The sequence below is a fragment of the Patagioenas fasciata genome, chromosome 1 (assembly GCF_037038585.1).
Source record: "Patagioenas fasciata isolate bPatFas1 chromosome 1, bPatFas1.hap1, whole genome shotgun sequence".
In the NCBI taxonomy this organism is placed as follows: domain Eukaryota; kingdom Metazoa; phylum Chordata; class Aves; order Columbiformes; family Columbidae; genus Patagioenas; species Patagioenas fasciata.
The window spans coordinates 105,812,501-105,834,721 of NC_092520.1; the positions used below are offsets into that span (position 1 = coordinate 105,812,501).

The 22,221-nt window shown below is 38.1% G+C and overlaps 1 protein-coding gene across 1 annotated transcript in view; it reads right to left on the bottom strand.

The window, feature by feature from the left end:
- POLA1 (DNA polymerase alpha 1, catalytic subunit) overlaps positions 1 to 22,221 on the bottom strand; it is a 203,162-nt gene that overhangs the window by 65,915 nt on the left and 115,026 nt on the right. Inside the window, exon 35 of the mRNA XM_065859431.2 lies at positions 26 to 142. Coding sequence (XP_065715503.1) covers positions 26 to 142 — 117 coding nt within the window. The remainder of the gene's footprint in view (positions 1 to 25; positions 143 to 22,221) is intronic.

Genomic DNA, 22,221 nt, shown 5'->3' on the forward strand with positions numbered 1-22,221 from the left:
CAAAGCTTTGTCCCAAAACACTCACCTCTGGCCTCAGAACAGCCTTCCTGCAGGCCTGGCACACGGGGCCGCTCCGGGAAAAATGCAGGGGAACTCGACGGGTTCGGTTCTGGCAGGTTGGCTCCTCACATATTAACCAACCCTGCAGAAAGGGAGAACATAGAAGGAAATATACTTTTACCATAAATTCAAACTATAGCTTCTTTTTACCACACCTAAACAACAAATCGTAGTCAAGTAATTAAAAAAAAGAAAAAAAAAAAGCCAAATTTAACATCTTCTGTGAAGCTGTAGGACAAGAAGAAATGGCCTCAAGTTGCCCCAGGGAAGGTTCAGATTGGATATTAGGAAAAAATTATTCACGGAAAGGGTTGCCAGGCTCTGGAACAGGCTGCCCAGGGAAGTAGTGGAGTCATCAATCCTGGAGGTGTTTAAAAGGCATTTAGACGAGGTTCTATGGCACTAAACCACGTCCCTGAGTTAGGTTATGGTAAGACTCGATGATCCTGAGGGTCTCTTCCAACTTAAATGATCCTATGATTCTAAAGAGGTGAAGGTCCCTGTTTAAGGTAATGCAATCAATGGCAGAGAACAAAGCTGAAATATTCTTGCTTCAAAATCCCACATTCTGCACAATGTAGTCATGCCTTCCTTGAAACAGACTGAAACCTCTGCTCTTCTCCAGTTGAGATGTTAACATATCACAGAATTATTTTATACAACTATGTAGACCAGACAGTGAGACGCCCCAGAGACCCATAACAAATTAAATTTTAAAATAAAGTGCCATTTTCCTGCTTGAGCTTTAGAGGGGAACTTTTAGGTTTTCTAGTGACAGCCAGTAGCTTTCTTTTTTCAATTTTTTTTTTTTTTTTTTTTTTTTATAGAGACTTCAACATAAATTGACTTATTTAGGAAAAACTAACATTTTGCTGAGTTAAAATGAAATAAAATCTGAGCCAGCTTGCTCTGTATCAGTTCAGGGAGACAACGCAAAAGGCTTCTCTTAGGAACACTAAAGAATGTTTCTGGGATTAGTAAAGGATATATCTTCTGTACCAGGTTCAACCGTAGGTTAAGTCAATCCCATACCTCATCTCTAAAAACCACCAATAGCAGACACCTAAAAAATAGCATAAGAAAAGCAGACAGTAAAAAATTTCAAGAAGATTTTCCCAGCTTTTGGAAATGGCTCAAGGACCTCCTGAATTGCTCTCTATACTCAGTGGTGACGCATTACTAGCTTCATCCCAATGAACTTCAAGTGCTTTCTGAACCAATGCAAACTTTAAGCTCCTACAACATCCTGCAGGACAACTATGCACCATATAAAAAGTACCTTATTTTTCCTGAATGCACCAAAAAAAATAAAGATTCTCTTTTTATAATGCCTTCTAGTTCTTGTATCATGAGAGGCTAGGAACAATCATTCTGCATTCACCTTTTCCATGCCACTCCTGATTTTATAGACCTCCATTACATCAGCTGCAATCAAACTTGTTTCCAAACGACTCTCGTAATTTACTTAGTTGTTCCTTGCATGGAAACTACTCCACATCTTTGTTGCCCTTCTCTGAATCTCATCCAGGTCATTTTTTAAATCAGGAGGTGGGGGAAAATGGGATGCATGAAGAGGGAGATGAAACCAGCATTGCACACCATATTCAGGATGCTGGATGAACATGAATTTATACAGAAACAAGATGGTATTAAGCATCTTGTTCTCTGCTCCTTTTTTTCCTCAAGTTTTGTTTTCCTGGAGCACTACTGAGCATTTGAGCACTGAGCAGTCATTTCCAGAAAATATATTTATTATTTTCCAAGAACTACAATTTTATTCTTCAGTAGTAAGTCAATACACACACTGTATGCAAAATTAAGATTGGGCTTTTAGCATTTGCACCGCTTAACATTACTTGGCAGAGGATTTAATCTTCCCTCATTAACTCACAAGTCAACTTGGTATCACAAGGTCTTTCTCTAACTCTTCTCAAACAGTTCCTCCTTTCACCACCCCTGAGCAGCTCAGCACTCCCAAATTCTGCATTTCAGATTATCAGCTGTTGATGCCTCTGCTGGGAATAGTGTTTAATTTTGTATCAGTTGCCAAAATTTGTTTTTTGTTGCTCCTGCAAAGAAGTTTAATCTAGCCATACCAGGATTCCTGGTACTTTGACAGAAATTTTACAAATCAGAGAACAACTCAAAAAGTTTCTTGCTTCCCTTCTCACTGGCTCTTTAACAAGGTGTCCCAACATTACGCTCTGGCAATGACTGCTACCTGATTTCCAGGGTGATAATTCCGGTTTCTAATTATTATTACGTTTTCCACCCTTCCAGTTTCCACAGCCCAACTCGGAGCAGTATTGTCACTATCATCATCTTGGTTATAACTCAGTTATGAAACCCTGCAACTATATGCTGCTTTTAGCTTTCATTTCCTGGAGATTCTGGTTTGCCAGCAAAGCAAATTTGTTAACCATGTGACTTACATTTTCTTTCCTCACTGGTATGGCCAAAACTGAATCTGTATTTTGTATCTCAGTAATCTAGCATCCTGATTCAATAAGATTATGTCAGTTTCTTAATTTAAAATTAGATATTTGAGTTACTTTATTTCAAATGCTTTGGAACTTTTGTGGAGGAATGGAATCATTTTGGTTGGAAGAGACCCACAAGATCATTGAGTCCAACCATTAATCTAACTCTGGCACTAAACCATGTCCCTAAGAACCTCATCTACGCGTATTTTAAACACCTGCAGGGACGGTGACTCCACCACTTCCCTGGGCAGCCTGTTCCAATGCCTGACAACCCTTTCTGGGAAGACATTTCTCCTAATTTCCAAACTAAACCTCCCCTGGCACAACTTGAGGCCATTCCCTCTTGTCCTATCACTTGCTACTTGGGAGAAGAGACCAACACCCTCCATGCTACAACCTCCTGTCAGGTAGTTGCAGAGAGCGATCAGGTCTCCCCTCAGCCTCCTTTTCTCCAGGCTGAACAGCCCCAGTTCCCTCAGCTGCTCCTCATCAGACTTGTGCTCCAGGCCCCTCACCAGCTTCGTTGCCCTTCTCTGAACTCTCTCCAGCCTGTAGCAAGGGGTCCAAAACTGAACACAGGATTCGAGGTACGGCCTCACCAGTGCTGAGTGAATACATAAACTTGAGTTTTTCACTTTCGAAAACCTTGTTAAAATGAGATTTGGCTATGTCTACTCTTAAAAGATGTGGTTGTTTTCTTTTCTTAAACTTTCATTTTATTTTTTGTCACTGTCTTTCCTATAATTTACTGAAGTATGCCATGATATTTTTTTTTTTTTGTTTTGTAGCTTGTTCTCTAAAGGATCAGATAACATGAACATTGTGCTCTTTCATGTTTGTCATGTTCTTCAACTTAAAAATACATTCTTCTACAATCTTTTCAAAAGTGCTAGAAGTTTGATTCAGGAATTTTTTTTTGGTTGGTTTAGTTTTTTTTGTTGTTTTTGTGAAATCTCAAATCCTTTCCAAATAATTTATTTCAGAGACCTCTCTTTCACGATGTCTACAGCCATATAATATCCTCAATATTATCACACTCAATGCTGAGTCCATCAAAACACTCAAGTTACTCTTGCAGAGAGGAGCCTTTATGCCCATGTGGGCAGACCAGGAAAACTTTGTGGTGAACCTCATGCCAACAGCAAGGTATATAGAACTACCCAAGATGTGTGCTCAAGTCTATAATGCAGAAATTGAAAGAGTCCATTAAGATATGCAGTTAGGATTCATTTCACTCAGCTTTGGATATCTAAAAGCCTGATACGCAGCCTAAGCTAGTCACCCTATGATCTGTTTATACTAAATGGAAAGAAAAAAGCATCTCCAAAAAGCAGATTCTTAGGGATGAGGCAAACCCTGCTCTAGACTCTCTTAATAAAATCAGTGTACATCTAATGTCAGCGTATGCTTCTTAAAACAGTATTATCGGTGTATCTTGATCGCTATGTTTGAATTTCATTGTTACGCAGATTAACAATGGAAATCATTATATATTCAATACTGCAAGGTGAGAAAATTCCAAGAATTCAGATACCTTCTGTAGATATAATTTGGTGTCTACTGCCCTACCACTCCTACTACCACTCTCCTTGTCACATACAAATTATTTCTGACAACTATTTTGCAAGTGACATTAGAAAGATAGAGACTGCTCAACAAGACTGAGCTACTTATCGGCAGATGCTTCACCATGAAAAGTCCTGATTTGGGACCTGAACTAACAGAAACACCTGACCTGTGTCTTCTGGATTCAGCAGACACAAATGAGTCTCAAGTCAAAAAGCTGGTCCTGTGGTTTTGGAAATGAACCTAAGATTTACTGCTAGGAAAAAGGAAGGTGTTAATGTGTTGCCTCACAATTTTAAAACAACTAAACTTTAATAGACATGGAATACCTTTCTACCAAATAAAGTAAACTCAAGGATAGCACTGAGATCTTCAAGCACTCGCTTATGTGAGTACTGAAAATACCCTTAGAGCCACTGTGAAGGAGAACACAAAAACATTTCTGTAAAGGATAGTGAATTGTCACAGATCTTCCATGAAGTTTATTCTTGGTGACAAAACCTATGCTCTGTGTAGAAAGCTGTTTATGCCATATTTGCTTATTATGTGGCATCTCTACCTTCCCATGAAACATCTGGTAGCTGTGTGGCACAAACAGGGCCTCAAAACACACAGTCAGGCAGGGGGAGGTGCAGAGGGTGTCCTCAGCCATTCCTAAACCCCCAGTTTAAGAGCACAACTATTTCAGCTGTAACTATGAAAAGATCCTGTGTGCACGAAGAGAACACTCATGACTCAAAACATATTAAATGACCACACTTTAACTTTAAAACTATTTATTATACTAGAAAAACATAGCATGGAAACTGCCAGATAGCAAGGTATTTGGTTCAGGAATGCAAGTGCAACTGCAAAAACAAAGCCTGGAATGGGAGCAGCATCCCAGCTTCAGCTGAGCAGAATATGCAAAAATAGACAACTACGAAAATAACACATTACAAAAGTAACAGTGTGTTTTCTGCCACCTATTGGCATTTTTAGCTAACAATTAAGAGACAAAGGACTACACTACTTGCAAGGTACCACTTCTATCGTCTTATAAGGGAATAAATACATAGATGGTCCACCCAAACTGCCCTTGAATAATGACATTTGAAGCAAGTTTCTTAATGCAGTTGTTTCAGCCTAGCGCAGTCACTTTTGAAGAAAGTGCTGGAAACCTTGCTGTTGACAAAATACAGGTGAAAAAGACTGAAAACCCATGTTTAAATTAAAAACAATAGCTCAGGATAAAAATAAGTGTTCATATTCAACAGCTTTTATACTTGTTTTCAACTACCAAGAAATGATCAAAACAGGTAACTTTCACTGAAAAGTACATTTCTCAATAAACTATATTTTAAAAGCACAGATCTAAGTTGTTGCCTACAATAAAAACCCCAAACATAACACTGATACTAACTAACCAAATGTCCCTTCAACTCATATAGAAAACAGTTAATGTAGTTTGTATTGACTTCCTACTAGTTATAATTAACATTAAAGAGGTTTCTTCTTCTTTGTCATCTCTCTATTCAGGCCTTATTTGCGTTTGTTTGTACTTACTATCTGCTAATCTCTCTTAACAAATGACAACAATAACTGTTGCTATTATGCATGGAAATTAAACATGTAGGTAACTGTGTGAAGGGAGTTATTTTTGAACAAAGCAGTATCAGAAACATGTAGCTCTTTATGCCTCTTGTTTTGCTTTGATAATTAAGCTATAAGCCTTGATTTGTTTTAAACAAAAAACTTTTCCGTGGACATGCATGTTGCAATCAAATTCAATACATGCATTATGTTCCGATTCAATTTGTTCAAGTGCATTATTGTTAACCCCTATTTGATCCGTGTCTGTCATCTTCACTGACCAAACAAAACCAATCCTTCATTTCCCAGCAGCTATCACTGAGTCTGTAAATTAATTTGCAATAGATCAAACAAACTCATAATAGCAGACCTTCAGTTTTGTTCTACTTGGTATCTGTAACACTGTGGGAAATGAAATCCGAGTTCATGAGGGGAAAAAAAAAAGTAACTAGCATTTCCAAACATTCTGTCTACAAATGCTTAGTTCATTTTAAAATATAAAAAATGTATGCAAAAAACCCATCCTGAAGTAAATGCACAATATAAAAGAAAATCCCTGAAGAGTACTATGTCCACAAACTGTAGCTAATGGGGAGAAATTTGCAAGTCAAAAGTAATTTTCTTTCTTTGTAAGTCTGTTCTTGAGAATTAGCCTCTCTCATTCTAGTGATCAACAAGCATTATAAATATTACCCCAAAATACAGAGGCAAGTGCTTTTGGAACAGCCTTTCAAACAGAAGTTGCAGAAGTCAACAACATACATTTACTGAGCTTTATCTTGATAGTTTTTAGACATTCCATTTCACAATGTAGCTTGGTTGCCTGCTACAACAGAGGAGTCAATGTGATTCTTTAGGACACTTCAGTTCTGTGTCTGTTCCTGCTTTCAGACAGTCTGGATGCTGAGGGACTATAATGCTTTAGAAGTTCAAGTGGAATGAAAAAATGTGGTAGTAAAAAGAAGAAAGCTGCAAGAACTGAAAATTATTCAGAGGTCACTATCCATCACTTTGGAGCCGAATTTAAAATGTAATTGGTGCTTGATTCTCTACAATCTTACTCTCCATTGAAGACAATCTTAGTGTTGACTTTTGAAAATGGAGTTTTGGTGCGTGACATCCAATCTCCAGATGGCTGGGATACCTAACCTCAAGCACACTGGATTGAAAAGCCATGGCTTCCTCACTGCAGAGCTCAATTTATCCTCTTAAATCATCAAACCCACCAGAAGGGAAGTGCAGGAACATAACCCGGACATGCTTTCCTAGTCGACCAGCATAAGCTTGCTGTTCATGTCACTGATCAGTAAACCAGCTTTAGAAAGGCTGAACAACACGACGAGTATTTTCTGATTCAGGCATCACTGTAAGTTACTAATCAAGCCACTCTAACTCCAAACTGACCTCTTCTTTCAGGCTACTCTTACAAAGGCATATTATCTCTACTAATTTCAAGGCTAGAAACTTCAGACCTCATTATCCTGCCAATGTTCATTACTATGAAAAGCATTGCCTAACAGGACAAATATGGTCAAAGTGGCTTTAAATCCCCTGGAAGGATGAGGTTCCACCAATATTGCATTACAGGGTAAACTACCAAATCTACTGATACCCCCATGCAATGTTAAAAGATAGATGCTTTTGTGAAATATTGTATATGAAGTTTTTCGTGGCAACAGTGGACTTGACTCAGTGACCTGAAAGTTATCAGTTCCACTTGCAATAACTTGTTGTACATCACAAGAGTGTTCTCCCTGTTGCACCTGCCTGTGTCTTCCGTAAATAGCCGAATGTTTGGGGAAGCAGACAGACAAATGTTCCTTAGTGGGATACAGCATTTCAGGAATTAAACTTGAGCCAAAACCTCTGTTTGCACATTCTTTGGCAAGTGTTTTGGCTATTAGCAGTGGCTACATATTCAGAGAATTACATCACAATTTTTAAATTGAAATACCAAATGTGGTGTAAATACCAACTTAAAGATGAGCTATTGTTGTAAAGTCAGGAAAGCTTTTCTGCTGTGTACCAGAAACCAAATTACTTTTACATAATTACAACTTTTAATCTGCTTTTTTTTCCTGTTCATAACAAAGGAATACTCTCCAAGTAACAGTGACTTAATCCAATGCACTTGCACCATCCTGGTGAGATCTCAACCACAATGAAAAATGGAATGACAGTGAGAACTAGTGTCATGCTCCAGAATTTTGGTAGGTAACACAGACTTGAGTGACATCTACCTGCCACTACTACAGTCCCAAGAAGAAATCCCCTCAGGTCAGCAATGTTCTCATAAATAGTGAAATATAAGATTTCACAAGGGAAACTTCACTCACTTAGCAATGTGAAGTCCAGCATAACTCTGGTTCTTCAGGCAACATGCCAGTTTTTCATGGGGAAATGCGCCTGGTAAAAACCTCAGACCTTTCTTATGAAGAAACCAATTCTACTGCTGCTAGACACGAGAAAGGCATAGATTCATTCAATTTTTGAAAGGCTTTCTCAAGATGGAGGACTTGAAGAGGCTAGGATTGGTATAATCAGAAACACGCTATTTTTATCTGCAGGAAAAGGAACTGTGCAGTCTCCTGGTGCGTGCCTGCTTCATACACTTTCTCTAGCTGCTCCCAGCCGGCTGCTTCATCCTGATTGTCCTTCCAGAGCAAGCACAAAGATACGTCAGGCAGCTGCTTGTTCAGTCTTACGGATGGAGTAATTTATCAGTAAGACTAGCAAAGCAGACTGAGTGGAGAACACTGTTCAAGAGGGCTCCACACGGGTGGTATCTTAAGACATACAACACAGTCAAGTCTATGACTCTCCTAGACAGCCTAAGCAGAGATGGCCATTCTTTTGGAACTTGTAGCTACTAATACAAACAACATGGAGGCTGAATTATCTGAACCTACAGAAGACTGGATCAACATATGAAAGGAACACCTCATGATGTTTAAAAACCTACCTCTTGGTCACCCACCCTGTTTGGGTACGGGAAAGAAAAGACAAGTAAATTTTCTATCAAGGTGAAATTTGGAGATAAACTTGTCAGAAGGAAATCTGAGGGAAATAAAAAAGAATATTCTGTCACAGAAGAGTATCATGGATGGAAAATGAGCCATCAGGCTTCCTTCCTTACTCACCCTTAGCAAAATGACCACCATCAGAAATGAAGCCTTTACAGAATAACGAAACAGCCAACTTCTCTGAGGAAACAGACTTTTTGTTAGCTCTGTAAAAGACTAATACCAGAAGTGCTGCTCTGGAAACAGAAGGTAGGCCTGCAGCTTCACAGGTGGAGCATCTTCAGCTATTTTGACATTTTTCCTATCAATTATGATCTCCTTGACAAGGAAAGGGCAGACATACTCTGTTGACATGAATCATGCAAACCAACCCTAAAAACCAGAGTAACAGAGTTAAAAGCAATCAGTGATACAGAATTCAGGGTCAGCTACTTTTTCAGGATCCTGCAAAGCTTGATATTTCACAAGGAAACCAGATACCAAGCACTGAGGAGAAAAAAAAAAAAGAAAAAGATCAGTGAGACTACGAGTAAGATGTCATTTTATCTTTGAGGGAAATCTAAGGGACCTGCAAAGCCTCTTCAGTAAGTAGGGTCAGACATTTAGATATCAAGCAGTATACGGATAGACAATGTTATTGACTAGTCATTCCAACCTTCTTTTCCATTTTGTCAAACTTTAACAAGAAATTACTGGAAAAGCTCTCTCTACTTCTTTAATATGTTACTACAAAGAGACCATATTGTACTAAAACAGAAGCCCTAATATTAGGTTCAAGAGATTCCTTACTAGGGAAAAGATATGTCTAAATTTCATCCTAGAATCTAAAAATTAAAAAGGTTTCCAAAATGAAGAGTGTAAGTTCTCTTAAACTGCCAGGCATAACTAAGACTTCAAAGCCAAAAATCTCTTAAAACTAAGTTGCCTACCATATTCATACTCAAATTTGAGTCTATAAAACGAGGATGACTTTCGAGGATGTTGTATTTTAAGACTTTATACTGCTGTCCTAACTGTAATATTTAATCATTTCCCAGTAACAAACTCCTTTGATATTTTCACAGACTCTTCAAATAAATTGTTTTATAAAAGGAGCTGGGTCAAGAGTCTATTATTGATGCTGGCTGACTAGAGCTTTTGTCTCTCTATTTTAAGTGGGACTGGTACCTTTCTAAACATGCTGCCAAGCTTGTTCCAGCTGAAAGGAAAAAATATTGCAGCATATACTTAGAATGGTGAAGAAGCTTAGGATTGCATAAATCCCTCTATAAATTTATTGTACAGCTTAAATCCTTTACTGAGGGAATGCTTATTCCATGTGCTCTGGTATTTTGTTAGGTGTTGTGTACATTTAGCTTTAAATTCCAAGAAGCAATGCAAATAGTTTTAGTAACCATTATATTAGCAATGACTGAAATTTGTTCCTAAAATTTATACATAAATCTAACTAGTGCATTAAGAGACCTGATCACAGAACCAGCGTGGTACGTCACTATTTGGATCACACGTTAGATAAGGAACTATTTCATCAACTCTTTGCCATTGACTTAACATTCATTTTTCTTTTTCTATACAATAAATACTGTAGCCAGTTCCTCATCCAGAAAAAATAGGTTACATTTCCCAGTATGAGTATTTTTAGAGTCTGATGCTACCTGATCATCCAATTTAGGGAAAAAGTAAACAGGGACCACTGCATCTCACACTCCATTTCATGCTGCCTCACTTCAATGGAAGCTGAAGATATAATTTTGATTTCTTTTTGAAACACTTCCTCGTTTTCAGAGCTTCTTGACTTTTGGGCTATATAACTGATCTGAATTCAGCTGTGGGATGGAGTGGATAAAAAAAACTCTTACAAAGACAGGAAATTCCTTTCCTGGATGGTTCATTCTGCTCCTCTTGAATTCACCATTATCTGGATTTTCAAGAATGATATTTTGTGATTGGGATACTCCAAAATAACAGAACTTAAATTGCCTTCTAATTCAGAACTGAAAAAAAAATTCGAAAGAAACCACCCAAGACTGAAAGAAAACTTCATTAATCTCTAGAAAAATTATGCTCAGCAGCATGTGTCATATCACTTTGATCATTACAAGTCTCAAAGAAAAAAAAAAAAAAAAAATCATCAAAGCAGGAGAAAATGGAAGAAGCAAGAAATGCACCCTAGTCCTCTGCCACAAAAAAAGATCTCAAATGCTCAAGCTAACATAAAAAAATGCTTTAAACAACTTATCAAACAAGACAGAAGTGAAAAATGTCTTGTAGGTCAATGTAAGAGTTTTACATGTTATTAAAAATTGATTTTTTTTTAAAGTAAGACATCTTTAAATGTACAGTCACATGTCATTTCATACAAGTTATTTGAAACTTATTGATCTCATTTGTGCAAACCCAGGCTCTGTCATCAGCCCTCTGAAAGGATAATAGAGCACTCCAAACCCTTATGACAGGTTTGATGCAAACAGTAGCCCCCATTTAAACACATGTAATAGCACCACAAGTGGACAAATTCCAGCCTTAACAGTTGTACATTATAAACTAAATTAGCAAGTACGTTCTGCTCTACTTCACATCAAAGCCAGTACCTTGGTCTTCTTATCTCCAGCAAAATAAGGTTCTAGGCACCAAAATACATACCTCAAGACATTAAAAAGAAGAGCACAAGTGTTCATAGGTCAATATACTTCTCACAAAGAGAACCAGCAGTTACCAACAATTTTATTTTACTTAAGACAATCTGAAAACAGTTAACATAGATTTCAAGCAAGCAACTGGGAGAAAGCATACTTAAAATGACTACGTATGGAAAACTACATTGAGAAAAGATCAGTGAAAAATGTCTTACATATTTCTGTATAGAAAGCTAAAACCTCTGGAAGGATGTTCAGGTTCATTCTGCAAAATATCTTCTCCCTATTCATACAACTGAAAGCAAGCCACATTCTTAGGCTATTATAGGTCACAACTAGGTACAGTAACTCACTTCAGAAAAATTTTGCTTTGTCTGTCAACTGTCAGCAAAGCACAAATTGCTCATACAGCCCATCCAAGTGTTGCTTGTTAGAGAACTTAGCAACATACAGACAGAAAGAACTCAAGATTTCTTAAAATCTCTGCCTCTACTTTGATCAGAAAGCTAGAAATATTTTACTCTCCCCTCTTCTTCCACAGTTCTGTCCTCTTCCCTCTCTCCTCAAACATTTGTGCAGTCCTCGAATTTCTTTCTCCTTCACAGACTTGTCTTGCAGGAAGTTCAATATGACTTTAGATGTAACAAAGAATGCAGAGATTTTACTCATGTGGGTGGCAATAACAGCGAGGTTTGTCAACTCAAGTATACATTTCAAGTTGGTAGAGATAGATAGTTTATGTGAAAAAATTATCTTTGCAATATGGTTATGAACATCTCTAAATACTGAAGGAGTTAATACAGTTCTGAAAATTTTAATAATGACAATGTACATACACACATAGGTATGTAAGTTCAGAGGAGTTCAACGGAGTGAAAGGTAACGGCTGTCTCAACAGTCTGGTCACCTTAAACTAGAAAAGTTTAAAGCATCACTAAGCAGTGTTTGTTCATCTAAGTTTAATTATTTTCTCCTTGAGAATGGCACTAATGAAACTGAATATCTTTCATGGTTTCGAAGAGCAGTCTGAATGGTCTGTAAACAGGACTGGGGGCAGACAAGGGAACTGGATGAGCCAGGGGGTTGCTAGGTGATGCACAATGTCAACCCACAAACTTGTCCAGGTTTACTTTGCTTTCATGCTGCTCTCACACAGGCTCTCCAAAGTTTTAAGAATTAATTTCCAGGTAGCTATCTAAAAACAAAAAGTAGAATAATTAAAAAAGAAAAAACCTTAATCCTCTTCACCTCATCCCTTGCACTCATCACAGGAAAAAAATAGGAAAGAGGAAAGGAAATTCAAAGTATTAAAGTGCAAGAAATCCATCCCGGTGTTTTGAATACGACAACAGAAGAGGACCATTCCCTCTATACTTTTTAATGTAATTTTGAGTACTGGTGATTACAAAGATTACAAAAATTAGTCTTTTCAGATTAATTTTTACTTTTGTAAATGTAAATAAAAATGATTTCTGGAGTAATATGTTGGCCATTTGAAGCACTTATATGGAAAACCAAGTCATAGTTATTAATATTTCCACTGCAGGTTACAAAAGCAAACTCTTCAGTACAGCCATGTGTTTCTATGCCCATCTTTTTCAGAGCTGTGGTTATTTTTTTTTCCTTTCTTTTTTTTTTTTTCCTAAAGTATCTGATCAGAGATTGTCCGGTAAGAGCTCTTTATTAGATCATCAGTCAGAGGGTTTTACAAGCACCAAGAGCTATGGGCTCAAATGCAGCACATCAGTTTTAATAGCTGAAGGTCTAATAGTAAACTGCAGATACTGCTGAGAACTTTCCATGCACTGAACTCTTGAAAAAGCACCATCTCTCAAGCTTAAATGCAGCTGCCTCTTTCAATGCTGCAAATGGGTAAATTTGACAAAAAAGCCACCATTAAGACTACATGAAAGGCTCAAGACAACATCCTTTCAATGCTTTGTACTTCAGTAATCAGATGTACTTACTCACCCCCTCCCCCAAACCCGATCAAGAACTATTTCTGAATGGTAGGAAATAATTCCACTTTGTACATCTTTTAGTTAATCAAGACTTTCTATTCAGCAATTTGACCTTTTGTTCAAAACAGGATTATCAGTTTTTTCGCCAGTTACCAAGGGCGACTCGCATGGTGAACATAATTGCAATAATTTGCAAAACACCATGGCAACCCACATTACAACTAGGTAAATACTGGTCTTTTGTGCTACATTGTTATTTTCAGAGATGCTGAAGTCAAAGAACGAATGACAAATGAACACAAAATTTATATTTGCTTTGTCTCAAAAGAGAAGAAAATTGATAACAAGAATTGGAGGGAAACCGACTACAGCTGTAATTTCTAACTTGATTAATTAGGATGGTAACAGTCCTTAACAGTATATTCAACAAACAGCCCTGACTTAGTCTCTCCACCCACCTCTCTCTCCTTCCACACTACTACCACTAACCCCCGCCCCAGACAAATTTTTTCAGCTAGGAGAACAAACAACTCCATTTGCTCTTTTCTTCAACTTAATGGAATCCTTAATTACAGAATATTGTTCTCCTGCTCTTCATCACACTGAAAACTGAAAGTGAGAGAGACAGAGAAGGAGGAAGACGGTGCCAAACAGACACGGCAGCTATAGTCATCTTATGTGCCTTTGCTTTTTTTGTCCACAGCAGACCTAAAGATGAGATTGGTTTTTTTTTTGTTTTGTTTTGTTTTGGTTTTTTTTGTTTTGTTTTTTTTAAATATTACCAGCTGTTGTATAGCAGATAATTGAGTAAACTGCTTAGTGCTCAAGTTCTCTGACTGGCAGCATCAATAAGACATGAAAGCTTAAGTCAAGTCATGATTAAAATCCAAAATCAGAGAGGAAGTAACTGCTTTAAAAAAAAAAATAACCACCCTGAAAATGATCAGATTGGGTGGTTTCTAACAGAATACCTGCTGTATTAAAACATTTGTCTATTGGTAGTATTATATACTTAATGAACTAATAATTTTAAACTTATTTTCTTGGTAATAATAAAGAACTTATAGTATAGGCTTCTATTAAGACTTCAAGAAAGCACATTAAAATCAATTATTTCAGAAATGTGTTACGAATACCGAGAAATAATTTTGCTTGAGAAAAAAACTGCTGAAAACAGTTTAATACTTGCTACTAACTGACTTCACAATAAATTTGCTATATATTATTGGAGCATGAGTTCTGTGCTGAAAGATCTATTATGCCACAGTGAACTGACTGAATGGTTGAGAGCTTAATTTTCATAATACCATTAATAAAAACAAGTTATGTCTCTATATGGGCCAAATTCTGTCATGCGATGTATGCACATGGTTCCTGTAAAACACAATGGCATCCTTTAGGCATGGATGCTCTCACTGTTATGTTCACATAGAGAGTATATGAAAAATACATCAAGCTGCAAGAAGCATGCAATCAGAAGCCAGTATAATCCTCATTTCAGTTCCCTGTACATACAAATCATGTGCCAATTTACAGTTAAAGGACCACGTCTATATTTTAATTCTCATTAAAGGGTTGGATTGCCACTAGGATAAACAGGCTTGCTTGCAAAGAGAGTAACACTACTGCTGCATCCCCACATACTGTGAACACTGGAGAGTATGTAGCAAAATGAAAGAAATGGAAACAAAGTGCTGAAGGCAAGTAAGTCTGGCCACAGGGAGCTGAAGCATAGTCTGTGCCTCTGCTACACCATTCTCCATGCTGTTGGACAAGTCACTTTCAGTTTATCAAAAGGACTCACAAGTGACTATCACTTGAGGAATCAGTCTGTTTTCAGTGAAATTTGGAGGTTTACATTGCTGAAGTTTCGCGTAGACTCAACAGTAACCTGAAAGCTGTGCTTCAGGTAGTTACACAACACAGATCCTTTGCTTCACAAATTCAGCCCCTAAACTTTAGACATGTTTGATGCTCATTCCCCTATCCCTCACTTCTCTGAGAAGTGAAAATAATAATTTGTCCCCTTGCTTTACACAGCTCTTGTAAAGATATTCCTTAAAAGCCATTTGATCCTATAGTGAAGCATAACACAGAAAACTCCATGAGAAAAATAAATAACTTTAGGTAAATTTTCAGAGTGTGTACTCAGTAATGTAAAGGGCGTGCACTAAGCAATGCAGTGAAACACAGACCAGCTGCTCATCTAATAAGTGAGTGTCGGCCAACCTACAGGCTGCAATGTACTGAAAAAAGAGAGAATGGGAAAAAATACATAAATGGCCTTGATTAAACTCAAGTAAGCACTATTCATTCTAGGATTTTTTCAACTTTCAAATGTCCAACTCTGAAGTATCAAGATCCCTCTTCTATTTCTAACTTAAAAATTCCATCTTTCTGCCCATTCTTCTTCAGAACAGGATTCAAAGGAACACACAGATTTTGCTGCTTGTAATAAACAGAGTAACCCATAATAACCGTGAATTTCCATCTTCTCTGCAAGGTAAACATTTTGCCCGTTATTTGTCAACAACAGAGGCAAGGAGAGACTTAGGAATTTCCTCATACTTTTTTTATTAGGCCAGTCACACTCAAATATAACTGCTTGCTTCTCTTGTCCAAATTTTCACAGGAGAACTTGATCTATGCCTGCCTCCTCATGCTATGTCAAGGCTACCTGCCCAAGCACATGCTTATCCAGCAGATATCCTGTATTCAAATTCAGCCACTTCCACTCAGTTCAGTTTCTTTGCTTTTAGTTTCACCCAGCTCCACCTCCAGTCCCATGTGCCAGTTCTAGTCTCTTTACTCATCTGTACTCAATTCTTGCAATAATTTTTTTAAAAATCATGATCCTGCTCTGTACTGAAAAAAAAATTCTTAAAGGTTTGTAAAATTATCAAAGCTAGATGGATTTTCATGGGATGACATAAGACAACCAGTAGAAAAGAGGAACGAAGGAAGGATGAAATACATACGCTTCCTCATAGCCAGATATTAAATACTTCAAAGCCACAGCACCTGCATTTCAGGTACGGCAAGGTCACCTGAACAACTTTAACACTGCTTTACTGCAGTATCATGCAATAAGTAAGTGATTATAATTCAAGCACTCTCACACCAGTGGGCTTCCATTAAACTAATTTATATTACATCAGATTTTCCCCTTTCCCATTCATTCCTCCTGAAGATGATCACTACTGTGCATAAATGTAGTTGTTAGGTGGACCTAAGGCAGGTTCATGTACCAGGATGTGTACACTTCAAATGCACCTTCTGCTTTTATAACACTTTGATTTGGAGTGATTAAAATATACGTGTAGCATACTTTGTTCTGAGATAATAAACATACTCTGCCCTACTTAACTCCACTTTATATGGCTCCATTTTCTTCTCACTACTCTTATTTAGTTAAAATTAACATCAAGTAAGACACTCAAAAGTCTCAAAAAACCTTTTGGTAGGAGTTCTGAGATAGATAGTCAGGCTTCCTCCTTAGTCTCCCCTCAGCTTCCCATCCATTTCTGTAGGTACTTTCAACACCTGCCCACAACTCTTTCCTGCAAGTCCTCTTAGGTCTCTCGCAAACTTTCCCTTAGATCTGCCTATTCTTTTTGAAAAGAGAGCTCTTGTTCTGCCTTCCCCTGGCCTTAACTTGATTTACCCTTCCCACTACAGGCAGGCTGCACAGTCCTTGCCTCTGTAGGAGAGACTGATTTCTTCAGCAGCACCTGGTACCCAATGCCATATCAATCTCCCTGGTAGTGGCAAACATCTTTTGAAGGGAAACCTCCATACATGGCACATTGTACAGATGCAGATCAAAGATCATGAATGTCAAAGGGAGATGGAGTTTTGAGAGTTTATAGATTTTTTTCAATTAAGTTTCTCAAGGGCTTATAAGTTGGGCATATCTACTGCTTGCCATGACAAACAGAAAGCACTCAAAAATCTAGGCTGATCTGCTCAACTCTGAGGACCCACAACTGAAGCCAGAAAGGAACAAGAGCATCTCAGAAGAGCTGTTGTGGGCTAGTTCAAGATAGAAAATAACATATTTCCTTAGTCCTGAAAAAATGCTAATTCATTTTAGGTTAAAACTTCAGCTAGAAATCAGCTTTAGACAGATTTGGCATACAAAATGGCAAACCAGACACCTAAAATGTGGCAATGTTTTAAAATGTTAACGCTTTGTTTTCAAAACTTACACCGACGTAATACATGATAAATTTTATTATAAAATGGTTTGAGGCTATTAAGAAAAAAATGAGAAGGACAAGCCTTCAGAAAGAACAGTGATGGTGGTTGTTTTTATTTGTTTGTTTTGTTTTTAAAGAAGTAATAGCAGCAACAAAGAAAATACCAAGGAACAAGTCAGCGCAATCGACTGGTTGCTGTTCTTGATGCCATTCTTGCTGAGTCTCAAACTAAAAGGTCCCAGATACACAGCCAACCTCCTCTCTACCCTCTCCAATATATAAATATAACTACTTCTATCAACCCATATGGATGGAAACAAATTACATAAGCCACAGATTACTAAAAGTATTTCCAAATGGACTGATGTGAAGCCAGCCAGTACCACTCCTTTCTCACAGAAATGGGTGTGACCGTCTGGAACTGTCTGCCTGACCACTGAGGATGAATTTGGCCGCGTTAGAAGCAGGAAAAAGGGCTGCACAAAACAGACCTGTCTGCTCTCACAGTGGTATTGCAGGTTGTGGAACCTCCCTAAACAACCTGACCTAACATCAAAGTTGGACCTGCTTTGAGGGGAATGGTTGGCCCAGAAGTCATCAAGGAGTTTGACAACGTAGACTGCTCTAGACACCAACTAAAATAACCAGACGGACCTTAAGCAATTGATGCTCCTGTGAAAGCATTAAAAGAAAAAGCCAACTCAATAGAAACACACTCCTGTCACAAACTCATTGAACTAAAAGACCTGAAAATGGGGAAGAGACTGTTTTCTGTTGCTTATACACTGGTAACAGACACAGCAAGCAAAATAAACAGGACATTTTTGTTGCAGAGATTTTTTTTTTAACTTAACACTAAAAAAATTAATCACATTCAAGAAGAACAAACTTCATAAAAACAGCAGGTAAAGAATGATTCTTCCGAGACGCTAGCCCTTCTTTTTTAAAAGGTTATCTGCTACTGAGACCTGCAAGGCTGTTAAAGCCAACAGCTCAACACTGAAATTAGTAGGCCCCAAGAGCGCTTTTCCAGCTGCAGTCTCTTGAGAGCAGAGCAGGTTACCTGTTACTCCCATCTGCTAGAAAAATGTTGCTGCTTTGAGTTTGTGGGAGACACATGTTGTCCAAAGTCTCTAGAACTAATATCTTCTAAAATCTAGAGAGAACAGTTAACAAAAAAATGTCTGAAACAAATCCTCAGGTAAAGACAATTAAATGACGGGAGCAGAAGACTGTGACTACTTAGCAACCAGTATTATGACCTGATTATATCTTTATATGTGTAAAAGAACAGTTCCAATCAACTTGAAAGTTGTTTTTCTTAAGACAAGCAAAATTACAAGGAAATTTTTAACTTTGTAGAATGTATAAAACAGATGTGTAAGAAATGGAGACTGAAAGCAAACAGCTGCTGACATATATCAAAAGTTTTCTGAAGGAGAACACTGACAAGAAAAATTAAGACAGGTATTAACTAGAATATAGAACTGAGTCAAAGTGATGAAAAAACTAAAATTGTTTACAGCACAAAATACCAGAAGTGTAACTTCTTCCTGTATTTTGGAAACGCACAATACAGTCTAGTAGCAAAAAAGGATTAAAAACTATCTTCTGGTTTGCTAGTAATAAAATATTTAATAGGTCTTCAAAATTCAGTATATTCATATAACAAACGCGTGAACTTCATTGTATTATTAGAGCCCAGAAGATTCGTTACTTGCTGTACTTCTCAACACTCGAAGCTACCGCAAAAGACTGAGACACATGTATTTACCAAAAAGCTAATTTTCATTAAAATAGTTATACAAGCAAACCAGAACGATCCATGTACTCTTTGTATGCATCAGATACCGATCAAGAATTTAAGAACAGGAACACAATTAGCATCAGCCAACATGTTTTCATACAGAAAAGCCTCAACCAAGCACGACAGCTCATTTTTTTCATAAGATTACAAGTATGGCTGAGAAAGGCAGATGTACTACAATTAATCTCTTGAACAGTGTTTGATTTACCTCCAAAGGACATTGCAATAGAATTAGCATTGCATAGTGTTAATAAAGTACATGAGAAATGGATTAAGAGGTGCAAAGTTGAAGTGTCTCAAAAAAATCAATTGTCCGTGAGACACAAAGTGATGGCAGTCAAGTAAGCATTTGTCAATATGGGATAAAGAGGGATTCTGGTGATGTATCACAAAGAAAAGGTTACACTCACACTCTTGAAAATTTACATCAGTGATTAGCAGAAGAGAGAAATCAATTCAGACAAAATGTACAGATGACAAAAGCAGAGCAGCAAATAATGATAAGCATGAGGAAATTGGTTTGGTAAACTGTGCTCATTGAAAACAAAATACACGTTAGTACAGCGAAACAAAAATGACACACTGGGAATAAAGACTAGAGTTCACATCTCCAGAATGGGGATACTGTGTGCCACAAATTATCAGCTGAAAAGGAGTCATAGTAGATAAGTTATTCAACATAAGCTTTAAAGGCAGACATAGCAAAATGTGGCAATTTAATACTGAAGAACTGTGTATGAGTACTGAGGTCAATTTCTTCACAGCTACTGGTGAGAAAGATACTGGAGCACATGCAGTCCTGATGCCAATAGTTAAAGAAAAGAGAAAACTAACTGGTACACTGAAGAGCCATAAACAATGCTTCAAGACCTTGAAAAAAAGGCCTAACAGCAACAGACCTTCAAGAGCCATCTCTTACCATCAAAAAAGACAGAGTTGACTCGATGAAAATGTCTACGTATATTCATGGGAGAAAAGCATAGGTGACACAAGGTAACTTAAACCTAGAGAATATGAGTCAGTGGTAGGAAAAACTTGGTGGGTCTAAAACTGGCTCAACACCCAGGCCCAGAGGGTGGCACAAAGTCTAGCTGGAGGCCAGTAAGTAGCAGTGTAGCCCAGGGGTCCAGTCCTGTTGAACACCTTCATCAATGATCTGGATGATGGGGTAGTGTACCCTCAGCAAGTTTTGCTGATGACACAGAACTGGTGGATACCAAACTGAACATGAGTTAGCAACATGTAATTGTAGCAGAGAAGGTCAACAGCATCCCCAGCTGCATAAGGCAGAGTGTTACCAGCAGGTCAAGGGAACTGATCCTTTGCCTCTCCTCAGTAACAAAGTGGGAAGTAATAAGATCCATCTGCCAAAGCAGGGGAATAGCACCTTTTCCATCAGGCTTGCTAACCTAATGAGGATGACTTTTTGGGATGGTGACCAAAGCCTGCAGAGCAGTCACAGTACAAGCAGTAGTGACAAAACACCCAGGGGACAGCATGATGGGAAAGCTTCCATGTTCCCCTTGAATGCAGCACAACTCAGAGCCCATCTTAAGTGCCCCTACTCAAAGACGTGGAGCACAGGGATCAAGCAAGAAGATCTGGAAGACTGTGCACAGTTTTTAGAAACCTGTGACCTCGTGGTGACTGCAGAGATGTGGCACATGGGGCAGTGCATGATGCAGTGCTGTGACAGACAGCTACATCTTCAGGAGGGCCAGACCAAGGATGTGAGGAAAAAGATGGCTGGACAAGGTCCTGAGCATCTCTGAAGCTGGATTTAACTTCAAAGATATCCCTCTTTGAAGTGAAAAACTGCCCCAGGCAACTTCCTGATGCCCCTTTCACTCTGAATTCCTCTATAATTCTATGATAATTAGTTTGGAAATTATTTTATGTGGAAAAGATGCAAGTAATGAATTTTTGTTTTCATACTAAGCTAGATGTTAAAATTAATGAATAGGTGGTCATAGCGGTTAGTTGAGGCTGATATCAGCAAAACCCCCAAAATGATTACCAATGTTTATCCAATTCTCCACAGCCTTCAGAAATGACTGTAATTCATCCTGAAGTAGTCAGAGCTATTTGATGTTTGTTGCTTAGAGTAAGTCACTCTCAGGAGAGCTCTAGGTGATGGATAAAGGAAACAAAATCTTTCCCTTTATAATTCATTTCAACAAATGTTAGTTGATTATGGCACAGCAGAGGTTCCGTGCTGATGAATTCCCAGTGACCAGCTGCAGGACAGCAGTATATGCTGCCTGAGCAACACTGAATCCAGTCATAAGAATGGTCTCCAGCTTTTTGAGGATTAACTTATGACTATTACTGTCACAGGTGGGTACTAACAGGAGTTAATGCAAGACACTCTGAATGCCAGCAGAACTACTGAAGAGAGAAACAAACTTGATTAATGTAATCACAAAATAGTTCACAACTTCCAAATATTTGGGCCTGGGAGAAACAAAACAAAACATTAAGGCTCCATACGACAGCTGAAGATGCTCTTGGCAAACACATCAATTTATTAAAATAAAACATCACCCAACCCATCAAAGGCATATATCATTAGGCGATACGGTTGGGAAGGTGAAAATCCCCAACAAAAAAAAACCCCAACCAAAAAACCCCTGAATGCAATTCACCCCTCTTTTGCCTCTCCCACCCCACCCCATATTATCAGCAGCAAGTCCTTTGGGTTGGTTGGCATGCGTTTCTTAACAGATGTAACGCAGGGGAACATGGAGGAAGTTTGGTAGAACCTCTCTTCTCATCCTGCTGACAAGAAATATGCAAGATCAAGTTCCACCTTAGGCCAAAACAGTTGCATAAGTACTACAAGAAACACTGCTACACCATTTGTAGAGGCTGATGTATGACTCAGTGAAGACCATTATCTTTAGAAAGAGTAATC